This window comes from Bombus vancouverensis, chromosome 12 (assembly GCF_051014615.1).
Source record: "Bombus vancouverensis nearcticus chromosome 12, iyBomVanc1_principal, whole genome shotgun sequence".
In the NCBI taxonomy this organism is placed as follows: domain Eukaryota; kingdom Metazoa; phylum Arthropoda; class Insecta; order Hymenoptera; family Apidae; genus Bombus; species Bombus vancouverensis.
The window spans coordinates 11,743,855-11,758,554 of record NC_134922.1 but is presented as its reverse complement, the minus strand read 5'-3'; the positions used below and the strand labels follow the sequence as shown (position 1 = coordinate 11,758,554).

At 36.3% G+C, this 14,700-nt stretch overlaps 1 protein-coding gene across 5 annotated transcripts in view; it reads left to right on the top strand.

Moving 5' to 3' along the window:
• Positions 1–14,700, top strand: part of LOC117155271 (E3 ubiquitin-protein ligase Rnf220) — a 202,703-nt gene that overhangs the window by 183,082 nt on the left and 4,921 nt on the right. For all 5 annotated transcript variants that reach the window (XR_013059658.1, XM_033331082.2, XM_033331079.2 and 2 more), the window contains 4 exons: positions 9,746–10,017; positions 11,437–11,704; positions 12,876–13,333; positions 14,378–14,452. Coding sequence is in view for 4 of the 5 variants with exons in the window: in XM_033331082.2 (XP_033186973.1) it covers positions 9,746–10,017; positions 11,437–11,704; positions 12,876–13,333; positions 14,378–14,452 (1,073 nt within the window). In the remaining variant the exon portion in view is untranslated. The remainder of the gene's footprint in view (positions 1–9,745; positions 10,018–11,436; positions 11,705–12,875; positions 13,334–14,377; positions 14,453–14,700) is intronic.

Below are 14,700 nucleotides of genomic sequence, written 5' to 3'. Positions count from 1 at the left end.
TGCCACCTAATAACAAAATCAGCAATTACTTAGTTTACAACACAATAGATTTCGTATTTGTACCGTACGTCTATCTTCAATTTGTATCGTGCTAAAAAATTCTTTTAGTATTAAAAAATTAATTTGTAGAACATTTCATCTGACAAATATAAAATTGTGGATTTTGTTATTGCCTCCTAATGACAAAATCCGCGATCATTTAGTTTCCAACACAATATATTTCATATTTGTATCGTATGTCTATCTTCAATTTGCATCGCGCTAAAAAATTCTTTTAGTATTAAAAAATTAATTTGTAGAACATTTCATCTGACAAATATAAAATTGTGGATTTTGTTATTGCCTCCTAATGACAAAATCCGCGATCATTTAGTTTCCAACACAATATATTTCATATTTGTATCGTACGTTTATCTTCAATTTGTATCGTGCTAAAAAATTCTTTTAATATTAAAGAATTAATTTGTAGAATATTTCATTTGACAAATATGAAATATATTGTGTTGGAAACTAAGTGATTGCCACCTAATAACAAAATCAGCAATTACTTAGTTTACAACACAATAGATTTCGTATTTGTACCGTACGTCTATCTTCAATTTGTATCGTGCTAAAAAATTCTTTTAGTATTAAAAAATTAATTTGTAGAACATTTCATCTGACAAATATAAAATTGTGGATTTTGTTATTGCCTCCTAATGACAAAATCCGCGATCATTTAGTTTCCAACACAATATATTTCATATTTGTATCGTACGTTTATCTTCAATTTGTATCGTGCTAAAAAATTCTTTTAATATTAAAGAATTAATTTGTAGAATATTTCATTTGACAAATATGAAATATATTGTGTTGGAAACTAAGTGATTGTCACCTAATAACAAAATCAGCAATTACTTAGTTTACAACACAATAGATTTCGTATTTGTACCGTACGTCTATCTTCAATTTGCATCGTACTAAAAAATTCTTTTAGTATTAAAGAATTAATTTGTAAAATATTTCACTCGACAAATATGAAATAAATTGTGTTGGAAACTAAATGACTGCTGACTTTGTTATTAGGTGGCAATCGCTTACTTTCCAACAGAATATATTTCATATTTGTATCGTACCTTTATCTTCAATTTGTATCGAGCTAAAAAATGCTTTTAATACTAAAGAATTAATTTGTAGAATATTTCACTCGACAAATATGAAATATTCTGTCTTGGAAACTAAGTGATTACGGATTTTGTCATTGTCGCCTAATGGAAGCGTAAAAATGAAATTTTTATTATATTTCCAACGTGTATACGTAGAGATATTTTTCAACTTAAATCACGACAGAGGTTGCTCGCTTTAATCGACGCACATAAACGAAATTCCTTTAACAGATAATTGATGCTCCGATGAAATCAACGGTCGGAGGAATTGTCAAGCAAATCTGTTGGCGAGAATGCAAAGAATTTTCGTAAAAATTCCTTTTTCGTAAGAATGACGCGCGCCTCGCTGAAAGAAAACGAAGCCACGAAACAGATTAGCGAAAGAGCATATTGCAGAAGTAAAGGACGATGATCGTGGCGACGTGTCCAGGGGCAGTAACCCAGCCCATCGAGACAACAGTTGCGGTTAAATGCCTGAGGGATTCGGTGATGGTGACGCCATGGCACGAAACCACCGACAACCCTTTCTGGCCAACGAGCTATACCGTACGGTACGTTTCACCGCACTCACCGCTGACTTAAAGTTCGAATATTTTCTCAACTCGAGTATCACGTACATACGTGCGATTTATTTTTGTTATTCGAACCATTGTTATCGAGTTACGATCACACCGACGCCAGAGAACGCTTCGACTCGCCTTTCCTCTTTGGACTACGCGTTTTGTCAAATTCCGATAATTTTAAACACAGTTCGACCAGCCAACTGATAAGACGTTTTTAAATAGTTTAAGAAGCTGTCGAGTAATTTTTATTCCCTATTTATATTTTATAAATATTCATCGTGAAGAAGCGTATCGTCGTGTATATTAGCAATGTTTTACAATTGAAATAATATTATTAAAGCAATCTTTTATTATCAAAGCAATTTCTATTAAAACGTTCCTCTGCTTAGAAAGATTAAGGTAACGCGTGGCGATAAAAAAGCTATTGCACGATATTCTGGAAACTCTCAGGAGTATTCAGGAGCTTTGGGGAATTTTTTGACACACAAAAACCTAAGAAATCTGCGATGAGATAAGTTTGCGGATGGAGGAATAAATGAAACATTAAATACAACTCGTAATATCGACTTCTTTATTTTCTTTTTTTCAATTGTCTGTAAATTTCTGAATCGTCTACGTGAAAAGATAACCATCGTAACAATTTTAGATTAAAATACATAGTCTTAGCTTCTCTATATATTGGATTGGCAACTAAGTGATTGCTTGTTTACCAATCCAACACACGTAGTCTTCTGCTTAAAATAGTTAGCAGTTATACTTCTGAAAGTTAAAGATTTTGCTGAATTTTTCACACAGGTTTATACCTGCAGATAGAACGAGCGTCTACTTAAATCACATTTACTTTCATTTGTTAAGCCTTTTTGTGTCAATCCTCTCGATGGTACGAATGTGTACACATCATCGAACCAAACGCTATACAACGCTATACAAATAGAAACATATAAATGGTAACTTAACAAATGAAATAAACCAGAACTATTTCACAAAGTTTGACGATATTTATATCTAAAACCTTTCTACATTTATAGCATCTAAAAATACCAAAAATACATCTGTCGATCTTACATTTCGGAAGGAGAATAATTGTCAAAAAATTCGCATGGAAACTCGGATGTTCGATTGTTTTCGTTACGTTAAGTCCAATAGAAGTTGTACGGAAGCAAGTTCGAAAGAAAAAGGCAGAGGGTGACTGGCATGGAGAGTTAAAAGGGGGGAAGAGAGAGACAGAGACTCAGTTATTTAATTAAAACCGGATTATACGTGGTAGGTAGGGGCCTATCCTACATCTGTAACCACCAACCTGGCACCATCGATATATACTAATTGCTCTATCCGGATTAAATGGCCGTAAATACTGCACGAGCTCCGAGCTAATTACCTGCAGCTTGTATTTCATCGACATAGGAGTCGGGCATCCTTCTTTCTTGAATCTTTCATGAATGCTGCTACAAATACGTTTGCGAAATCGTATAAGATATGTGCGAATATGTAATACAGCGAGCTGAAAAATAGTAACCTGTTTAATAAATACATCGGAAACGTTGTGATATTAATTTATCGGAATAACCGATTCGATGTTGCGTGGAGAAAACGAGAAGAAAGTAGGAGAATGAGAAAGTATGAATACGCGTCGATGATTAATTTGTTTGTCTGCTGGCTTTTAACGAACAAAACGTGACATTTTCTTTTCTCTTCTTATTCGTTTCTCGAAGAAAAAGTACTTGTACGAATAAACGTAATATTCGTATTCTCGTTGAAACTCGTGTACGCACTCGTGTAGATAAATTTTCACCTAACGTTTTATTCGTTTCGCGCTTCTTCAGTCTGGTTTTTGTGTTTTTCAAACGTTTAATTTATAGGGTGCGTTTCTCCTCGCCTACTTCCTTTCGAGTTTTTCATCCAGGTCTTGTTCGAGTTTTATACGTCTTTTTGTATGTTACGTAAAACACTTTTACTCGTATGCTTGTTCGTAAATTCAATTAATTATACCATGGAAAGTTTTATTTCCCTTTCGCGTAATAAAAAGTTGTATTGCCATCTTTCAGCCAGGGTAGAGAATTTACAGATAAATTCTTTGCACTCTGAAACGCCATAAATATTTCTCCGTTTGTGTTAAAAATCAAAATATAATTATGTATTGGGTCGTCCGAAAGGTTTCTTTTCTTTTGCAAGGAAATAATAAAAGTACAAGATTTTATCGAATTATGTATATACGTTTTGTTTTATCATGATACGAATCACAACGTTTGACAGATTAGGTTTCGTGTTTGTGTAAAGATGCATCGTTGTAAAACACGTGTCTGCGAAAGAAAGACACTTTTTAACCTGATACGAAAGATATAGAAATTTCGTTGGCATCGTAACGAGACACTACTATCGTATTTGTACACGTTGGTGAAACTTGAAACAGGTGTGAAAATAGAGGATGGAATATAGGAATTATACTTATGGCACGCATATATTTCGCCAAGTATCTGAGCAGTCAATCATATTAATAAGCTACGATATGCAGCGAGATTGTCTTTAGCGGTAATTGTACGTTTGAGACTACTGTTCGTAGCGTATATACTAATTTTTCACTGAGTATATGTTTGCAATGAATGCCTGCTTTTATATACAGGGTGGTTGGTAACTGGTGGTACAAGCGAAAAGGGGGTGATTCTACGCGAAAAAAGAAGTCGAAAATGTAGAATAAAAATTTTTCGTTCGAGGCTTTGTTTCCGAGAAAATCGACTTTGAGATTCGTTATAACGCGCCGCATGCGTACCGAGCGAAAATTCAAAGTCGATTTTCTCGAAAACAAAGCCTCGAACGAAAAATTTTTATTCTATATTTTCGACTTCTTTTTTCGTCTAGAATCACCCCCTTTCCGCTTGTACCACCGGTTACCAACCACCCTGTATATATAGACATCATATCTAACAATCACTTTAAAATTTTTTTTTATTCTCCTAAAAATTATATAGCATTAAATAAATATTTTTTTATTGTTACATATATGAAAAATAGAAGTAATTGTACTTCAGGTAGAGCAAATAACAAAAATGGTTTTATTCAGAATTTTTTCGGTAGATTCGCCCTTTAATAACGCGATACCCTTACGACGTAGAGTGAGAAGAATCTTTTCATTCCGCACTCCTAGGCAGCCGACTCTTTTAATTAAAGATACGCTACCACTCTATCTTCCGTAGTCGTTTTAAAGTGTAAATGATAGCGCGGTTATGGTCAGAGTCGCGGGAGATAGCTTCTCGCGACGACGAAGGGAGTAGCATCGTCGTTTTATCGAAACGAGGGGCAAAGAGCAGCGAAAGCAGTTACGAAAGGGCAGAAACGCTGGAAAGTAAGTAGAAGAAAGGAAATGAACGAAAGAAGTCAGGAAGTGAAGCAACTCTGATTTTCCTTGAAAAAAAAAAAAATTTGCAAAATTTATATTACGATAACGATTTCCCGTTTGCACGTAGTTTGATTAAACGCTTTCGTTATTTAAATTTCTTACGTTTGCATAAAAATTTCCAAGCAGATTCGATAAAATTTCAATTTTAAATTTTCTTCGTTCTGTCGCAAATCCACCGATTTATACTTAACCTGCGATATTTTATATTTGGTACTATATCTTCTATTGTAATCATTGTTTAAAAAAATGAAAAAAATGATATATCTATTTGTATCATTGTACATTACGTATAGTGTATTAGTTAGGGTATATTGTTTAATACTTATCGCTATTACATCACTTGTATCTGGATATCGTATTTTCAACATCTATTGAAATGTTCCACTTTCGATTCAAGTGAAATATTCTACAAATTGATTCTTTAATATTAAAAACATTTTTTAGCTCGGTAAGAATGGAAGAGAGTCGTACGATACAAATATGAAATATATTGTGTTGAAAACTAAATGATTGCTGATTTTGTTATTAGGTGGCAATGACAAAATCCAAAATTTTATATTTGTCAGGTGAAATATTCTACAAATTAATTCTTTAATATCAAAAGCATTTTTTATCTCGATACAAATTGAAGATAAACGTACGATACAAATATGAAATATATCGTGTTGGAAACTAAGTAATTGCTGATTTTGTTATTAGGTGACAATCACTTAGTTCCCAACACAATATATTTCATATTTGTCAAATGAAATATTCTACAAATTAATTCTTTAATATTAAAAGCACTTTTTAGTTCCATACAAATGGAAGATAAACGTACGATACAAATATGAAATATATCGTGTTGGAAACTAAGTGATTGCCACCTAATAACAAAATCAGCAATCATTTAGTTTCCAACACAATTTATTTCATATTTGTCGAGTGAAATATTCTACGAATTAATTCTTTAATATCAAAAGCATTTTTTATCTCGATACAAATTGAAGATAGACGTACGATACAAATATGAAATATATCGTGTTGGAAACTAAATGATTGCCGATTTTGTCATTGCCACCTAATAACAAAATCCGCAATCACTTAGTTGCCAGCCCAATAGTTTCGTTGTGCCGAGGTATATCGTCATCATAAGTGTACAAACTATATGAAAATTTAAATTGCAATTTAAAGGGCGACGTTCAAATATTATAAAACGTTCAAATTTATAATTTGTAATTCATGTGAACGTAAAAGGGAAAAAGTAGGAGGTCGTGCTTAAGAAAATGAACATCTTAGATGAAGGATAAAAACATTCAGGAGGTCCTTGCGGTTTAACCATTGAGTTTCCCCTTTCTTTCCTTTCTTTTTTTTTTTTTTTTTGCCCCCTTTTATCCGAGACCCTTGCACGCGAAAATGGCACTGCCTCCGTTAATTATGTCAGCAGATGGAACTCTGTAAATGGAAATCGCATCCCTTGACGATTTTCCAGGGTTTCGATGATAACATCGATAAGACTGTACGACCGAAGGAACGAGTTCTTACGCTACCCGAAGCAGCCTTGTAATTCCAAAGATTACGAAAAGATTACGAGTTCCAGACGAGTGCCATTCTATCGAATCGTTTATCAATTTATATCGTCAAATTTACATTGCCATTCGCTGTTGCGAAACACTTTTCAAAACTAGACGTAACTTTCGAGAAAATTACTGGAAAATATCAACTTTACCTTCCATTTTCAACAGTATGGAATTTTATTGCTTCTTTTTAACATTTCTCTTCGATCTTCTAAAGCTTAGAATACGAAAATTCAGTTTACTTGTCTCTTGGAAAAGGAGCTTGGATTTTTTAATCACCGCAGTACAAACGAATATTCAAACATTTTAGATTCAACAAGTACACTATCGTTGATATTACTGTACAAACGATAGTCGGATAATTTCCGAACAAGTGAATTATCATCAACGTCGCTCGCAAAGATTCGATCGAACAATCCAAATTTCTTTCTTTTTTTATTCAATATTTCACATTCACAATTTGTCCAATTTGGACATTTGGTAGAATTTTTTAGTTGTTTGGTTATCATGTGGGTGGCTACCCCCAGCGGGGTAAAATAATCCAAATGAAATAAAAATTCACGAAACTGATCGCCAAGAATCTCGCTGTTCGCGTACGATTCCCATAAAATGTACGTTGAAAAACGCACACGCGATAAAAGTACGACGACAAATTAACCTTCGCTCGTCTAGCTGAAGAGTGCAGGCGCTCGAAATATCAATCTAAATAATAAGCAGTAAACCGGCGAGATTTCCAGGCCAATATCCTATCGGCAGGATTGTGCAATAATCGAACGCGAACTGTCGTTGTATTATGAAACGCTGGAACGAGGAAACGCACTCGCCGGTATTTTGCATCGCGATTATTTCCAATCGGAGCCATCCGCAATGCCTATAAAGGAAACAGAAGGTGTCTGTTTCAATAAAGAACGGAATATCGAGTACACGGGGTATTCCGGGGCGCGGACATAAATTTCCCAGTGTACCTAATTGAAAGGGGAAAAGAAAACTGAGACGAGAAGAAAGTTTGCGACTTGGAGCGACGAGGAGGAAGGGAGGTGAAAACTGGAAAAGAGACGAATAGAATCGGTTTGTAAGAGAGAAAAGAGGAAGGACACGAGGGAAGAGAACCGCTTCGGGATATGTTAAACGGCTCGAGAATAGCCGGTTGCCGTTCTCCAAATAAACGACGCCAGAAGCGGTGAGGGCACACGGTAGCTTTTCGAAACAAGATTCTTCGTGTCGATGTAACTTACGATTCTCACGGCTGTTCAGCCAAATCCCTACTAACTTACTTCCACCCACGAGAACGTCGTTTAGGCTACTTTTGCCCCAAAGTATCCGAATATCTGCTTATTTTTCTCAACATGCGTTTTAATTGCAAAATTAGTCGTTCTACGTTTGTTTGGAAAATTAGAATATTTTACGTATATATTTAATTGAACGTTCATTGAACTGGGACGTGTGTTATTGGACGTATAGTGGTCTCGCGGTATCGTAGTATAATACGTAGCGCAGGTGTGATGCTTGGCAGTTGTAAATTTCAATGGCAGCAAATTAGTTGCAAGATGGGAATACAGTTTTAGTCCGGTTACTCTTAGATTTGCGGACTAAAATGGTCAAATTTTGCTAAAATTTCATAATTATTCCTCTCTGATGACGAGTCCCAGCAACGTGCGGTACAGAGATCCTGCGTATAACGCGTTACTGTCGAAACGCGATTGGAAAATTGGTGAAAATCTGGCACGTAACGAGAATTTTGGAAAATAAACAACGCCATTCGATATTTTTCGGAGCAAAAGTATGTCTGCTGTCTGACAAGTTGCGTGAATTTTGGAATACCGTGATCTTTCGTTTATTTTTAGATCGCCAAGTATCAGCCCTCGAAAAGTTTTTCCTGCTATAGGAAAGTAGCAACTCGAACACTTTCTCACTTTTAGTTAATTATTCGTTGTTTCAAGAAGCATATTTCTCCTAGTTGTGAAAAGATCGTGTACTTACACGGCATTTGTTAGGAACCTAATTGTAGCGTTGCTCAATTTTTTATCGAATCAAATGTTTCTCTCTCAGATTGTTTCTCTGTGATATAAATTGCAATGGCTAAATTTGTTACAGTTATTCGGATGAATTAATTACTTGCATTATTTTATAGTTTATAATTACAGTTCTTATGGTTTGATAGTTTCCTGTCGAATTTCCAACGTCCTTTATCGAACGTATTTCGCTAGATGCTATCGGTTTTTAATTAATACAGAAATTGAGATACATTGGAAAATCGATACGCTATGTATAGAATTAAAGGATTCTTTTAATTATCGATAATTAGGATTTGCGGACTTTTCGTTTCGAAGCGTTGATCAATTTATCATATTCTTTTAACACGTTTAATCGACTGAATTTGAACGAATACAGAGGAACGATGCATCGCGTGCAAGTCCGTATGAAAATAATTTTTACTATGAAACAGGTTTCCTTAAAATTTATGTTAACGTGGAAGGTACGTAACAGGTGTAACCACTCGACACAGTTTATTTGACTTCTGCATCCGGAATCTTCTTTGTAAACTAACATTTTTCAGTCTCACAATTCTTTTGGACCTCGGTTGATAAATGTTTCTTTTAAGAACGAATATATCCGACGTATGTTGGATATGCGAATATAATAAAATTACGCGAAACGAAAATTAATTACGCTATAAACTCGCTGAATTTTAGGAAAATTCTTCATCAATCTACGGTGAAAGAACGTTTAAAATTAGCATACTCAATTAGTGTGAGTAACTTTTGTACTAAACATTTTCTATCATATTGTTTAACTTATTTTGGGGTTTATGTCACATTCGTTCGTTGCTTTCGTCGAATATAATTCTATTTCGTAATGTCATGGTGCCTTTTTGTGCCTCTTCTCTCTGAAACAATCTTCTGCTCGTCATGCACGAGCTTAATCGCGCGAAATTCTTAATTCGCTTACCGACATTCTTAGATATCTCGTTGTTAAGAAGAATTAGAATAGAATAGAATAGAAAGCGGACGAACAAACGTTTGAAATGAAGTATGCGTGGTTTAATTTGTGACAGGATGACAGTAACAGGGTGTAATCGTGTTTTAGGCAAAAAGAAATTTCCATCGGATCCGTCCTGTTGCCCAGCGTGCGGAGTAACTGTAAGGCCGCAGGAATTGGAGCAACATTTCGCTCAGGAACTCGACCGACTTTACAAGATATCGTCGGCATCCTCTCGAGCGCGAGCGTCAAGGTCGAGTTTGCCTCCTGGCCATCCTCAAGACCATCCCCATGGACCGATGCTCCATGCCCCATCAGCCGCTGATGGAACGCCTCATGGAAGATGGGAGACTTACAAGAGAATTAAAGCCAATAGACAGGTAAATAAATAGTGTAGTATCATGGACAAATGACTTAAGAAATATCGGGTGAAATATTGCGGAAAGGTTTAAGTGCCGTTAGACCAAAAAGGTCCTGGCAGTTTTTATCAGGTGAACGATAAACAATGTTGCGAGAAGGCCTATTTGTCGTTAGACCAAAAGGGCCTGGGAGTTTTGCCGGGTGGTTGTCACCTGCAAAGTTGTGAGTGGAGAGTCGAGTTGTGAGCAGTCGAGTCGTGAGTTGTGAGTCGAGTTGAGATAATTGTGAGTTGAGAGTCGAGTTGAGATAGTTGTGAGATGAGAGTTGAATTGAGATAGTTGTGAGTTGACAGTTGAGTTGAGATAGTTGTGAGATGAAAGTTGAGTTGAGATAGTTGTGAATTGAGAGTTGAGTTGAGATAGTTGTGAGTTGAGAGTCGAGTGGTGAAGAGTCGAGTTGAGTTAGTTGTGAGTTGAAAGTCGAGTTGAGATAGTTGTGAGTAGAGAGTCAAGTTGAGATAGTTGTGAGTAGAGAGTCGAGTTGAGATAGTTGTGAGTAGAGAGTCGAGTTGAGATAGTTGTGAATTGAGAGTCGAGTTGAGATAGTTGTGAGTAGAGAGTCGAGTTGAGATAGTTGTGAATTGAGAGTTGAGTTGAGATAGTTGTGAATTGAGAGTTGAGTTGAGATAGTTGTGAGTTGAGAGTCATATGGTGAAGAGTCGAGTTGAGTTAGTTGTTAGTTGAGATTCGAGTTGAGATAGTTGTGAGTAGAGAGTCGAGTTGAGATAGTTGTGAATTGAGAGTCGAGTTGAGATAGTTGTGAATTGAGAATTGAGTTGAGATAGTTGTGAGTTGAGAGTCATATGGTGAAGAGTCGAGTTGAGTTAGTTGTTAGTTGAGAGTCGACTTGAGTTAGTTGTTAGTCGAGAGTCAAGTTGAGATAGTTGTGAGTTGAGAGTCGAGTGGTGAGAAATCGAATTGTGAGGAATCGAGAGTTGAGTTGCCGAGTTGTTTTCAGTTGTAGACTATTAGTTGTGAGTTTTGAATCAACTATTTAACTATAACACATTATTTAGTTCACGTTAAGTAACCATCGTTTCCCGTTTAATCCATTGTAAATAGATCCATCGATCAATAAAATTATCATATAGGATAGTAATCATTGGAAACCCTAATTTCTAATATTTCTAAATAAATAAAAAAATCCTACACTATTTAACAGTTATTCACTACTATACAGGAGGAACAAAAAAAAAGTCTTTGTCGCTTAAAAATTAATTACCCAATCGGTTCTGCTAAAGATAAAAAGATACATTTCCTTTTATTAATTTGTCGATGTTATTCTTCGATTGTACATCAACTTTTATTCTGAATTTTGTTGATATAGCGTGATTACGCCTGTCACGATATTTCTAAAAAGTGGTTCGTAAATATGTGCAGGCTAGAATCCGTGTGAAGAACCGGAAACGGAAAGCGGATGAACCTTCTTGCCCCGTTTGTAGCGAGAGGCTATCTGGCACGCCGGAGGAATTGAATCAGCACGTCGAACGATGCTTGAACAAACACAATAATGGAAATCCCGCTGGTCAGAATAATTTGGACGAAGAGGAGGTGGACGTGGAGGGCGATGCTGAAACTTTCGAAGAGTATGAATGGGCTGGTCAAAGAAGAGTGCGGGCAACGTCGATGCTCGTCGGAGGATTTTCTGGTAAATTAAAGCGAATAAATCGTTCTTCAACAAGATCTATAGCTTTCATTTTCATAATATCACATTTTCCTAGTCGTATTCGTGTTTCTTTTTAAATCCTATTATTTCTGTATAATTTTTCTTGAGAGGTTAAAAACGTATTCACTGCACGAACAAGCTTTTCTTCCTCTCGAATCCATACGTCTGACAGTCGTTAAATAGATGGTACATTTATACTGTACGTGTGAGAGTGTTTGTGAGCGTCGAAGAACGTCCAGGTCCCGGTTGGGACAAAAGCGATTAAAAGCGATCAAAAGCGGCTAGAAGTTATTAGAAGCGATCAGAAGAAAAGAAACAAGCAAACAAGCGAGTAGGTCGTCGAGTCGTTCAGAGAGTAACGTACACGAAGAGCAAAATAATTTGTAAAGAAATTTGAAACTTTTTGTTTTTCCAAATCCTCTCTGTACCTTAACAACAATGATGTGCGATAATCGTTGACTCGATCATCTGGCATTTGGATTGAAAGCAATCGAGGATTATCGGACTTAAACAATTGCATATTACGATGTTGTGACCTGATTAATTAATTAAAGATTACAGTTAATCGAGACTAATCCACGTCTTAATCATTCTCACGGTATTATATTTAACATCAGATTAATAATTTTCTCCTTTTAACAAAACATCGAACGTTGTATGAGATTTGTAGAAATGCTCTGTAGTATCGCGAAAAAAAGGCCTAATTAGAGGTAGATCGGATCATAAAAACAGTGTCGTCTACCCTTCAGTTGTCAGTTTACGTCGAAGAAAGCCTATGTGACTGAGGTCACCTAGTTCTTGCGGAGCATGGGCGTGGTGAGATTAAAGAAAAAAGAAAAGAATCCCTTTTGGGATCAAAGAGCGCTAACCGAGAGGTGGGAGTGTGTGAATCGAGAAGTGAGTGTGAATCGAAAGTCAGAGTTAGTGGAGAAGTCGAGGAGTAGAGTTGTTAGCGTTGCTGAGAGATAGAGTTGTTAGCGTTGTCGAGTTGCGAGAGTTGTTTCAGTCGAAGTACGATTCTTGTATTTAGTTCCAGTTAAACAACCATCGTTTTCTGTCTAATTGATATCTGTACAGTCAATTTATTGTAAATAAATTGTAAATAATGGGGGAAAAATGTATACCTAAAGTTCATTGCTTGTTGCGTTCGTAGCTGCAGGTTTGGCGACCTCATCGAGCAATCGTTCAACCGCTGGCAACGGTGGATCTAATCAGCAGGAAGAGGAAGACGTGGACCTGGTGGTCGATGGCGACGACGCCGCCGAGTTTGGACCTGCACAGTATTCCGAAGCCGATGTGATCGCGCCACGTATGGATGGCACGCCGAGAGAGCAAAAGGAAAGAGACGCTCTTCGAGAAGCCGTGATATCGCCAAACGCGTCCAACACGCCTCACACGCCGCACACACCCGAACAAATCGGTCAAGGTTTGGTCGAGGTGAAACCGGAACCAGGAACAGCGACTCCTCTTGGCCAGAACGAACAAGACGAGAGTGCCTCGACGTCGCCTAGAAGGGACGGTGACACGCCAGTAATCGAGGCTCTTCGAGGCAGAATTCGGGAATTAGAAGCGGAAATGCGTGGCCAACCGTTTAAGTGTCTCATCTGCATGGTAAGTTCTTGCTAGTGGCAGATTCATTAGCGTAGATGATTATGGAAAGTGGCATAAATCGTATATTTTACGTCTCGAGATATTTAACGTTGCGTGCTTGACGTCTAAACTGACTATCGTGGTTTAGCGAGGCAACAACCAACTCGATGCAACAGTTGAATTTCTGCCACTTTGCAAAGATCATTTCAGATTATCGTAATGCAAATTCAAAATGATACGCGCATTTTTCTTTTTAGATTCTTTAGATTCCTGATTTAGACCACGACTGTCATAATTTATTTACTTCCCAATGGGGCTACAAGTCATTCGGTTACATATCTTCTCTTACAAACTGCATCTCTTCCGCCATCTCTTCATACTAACTTACATAGATTCTTCGTTTATGAGTTTTTTTGTTGTTATTAAGTTATTAGAGACCAAGCAGTAAAATGCAGTAAAAGGCATTTCATTTTCGTGGTTATCTTCCAAAATGATTTTTCAAATTTTGGAATCTCTTCACGCCATGATATTTAATACACTTTTTATTTGTTACAAAATACTCATATACGGATATGTACGTGCATTGGGTTGGCAGCTAAATGATCGCAATCACTTAGTTGCCAGTTCAATACATTAAACCTGCTGTCATCCTCATTTCTTCTTCGGTTAGTATCTCTTCGGATATCTTCTTTTTTCCGAACTATTTTGTTCATAGAAAGCGTGGAATGCACGGAACGTCCAACAAATTGAACACTTGAAATTGAACACTTTTGGGTAAAATTAAGAAAGACAGCAGGGTTAAAATGTAACATTATACTGTCTATTATAAATATATTTACTGGATATTATTTGTTACGCTTCTCATAGATCTAGCTTCTTAAAACGTTGTCTTCTTCTTTCTAATATTTCTGTTCTCAAGCTTTTCACCTAGTAATTCTTCTGTTTCTTCCGTTCACGTAGCAATTTTATTAAATAATTTCCGAGACTGAGAAAACACAGAAGCAATAAACATGAAGCTCGTTGCTTGCTAATTAACAAAAATATTTCATTCTTTTATGTCCTCAGGAACAGTATAAAAAGCCTGTGACTTCGGTTTGCTGCTGGCACGTTCATTGCGAACAATGCTGGTTGCACACATTGGTGAGTTACCAGTATTTTGCTAAATTTACATTTATAATACGTCTTTGAATATAATTTCTCTTTTCTTTTCTTTATTATAGTAATTCGTATATGAAACGTTCTCACCAAATAGAAAGTATACTTTGACAAAATTTCTCGTCATTTAATTAATTTACTTGAATTATTTATTATTTCCAGAATTTCAATGAGTAAAATTGAAATTCCGAATAAAAATTGAAGAAAGGCATTGATCCTTGTCTAAACGATAT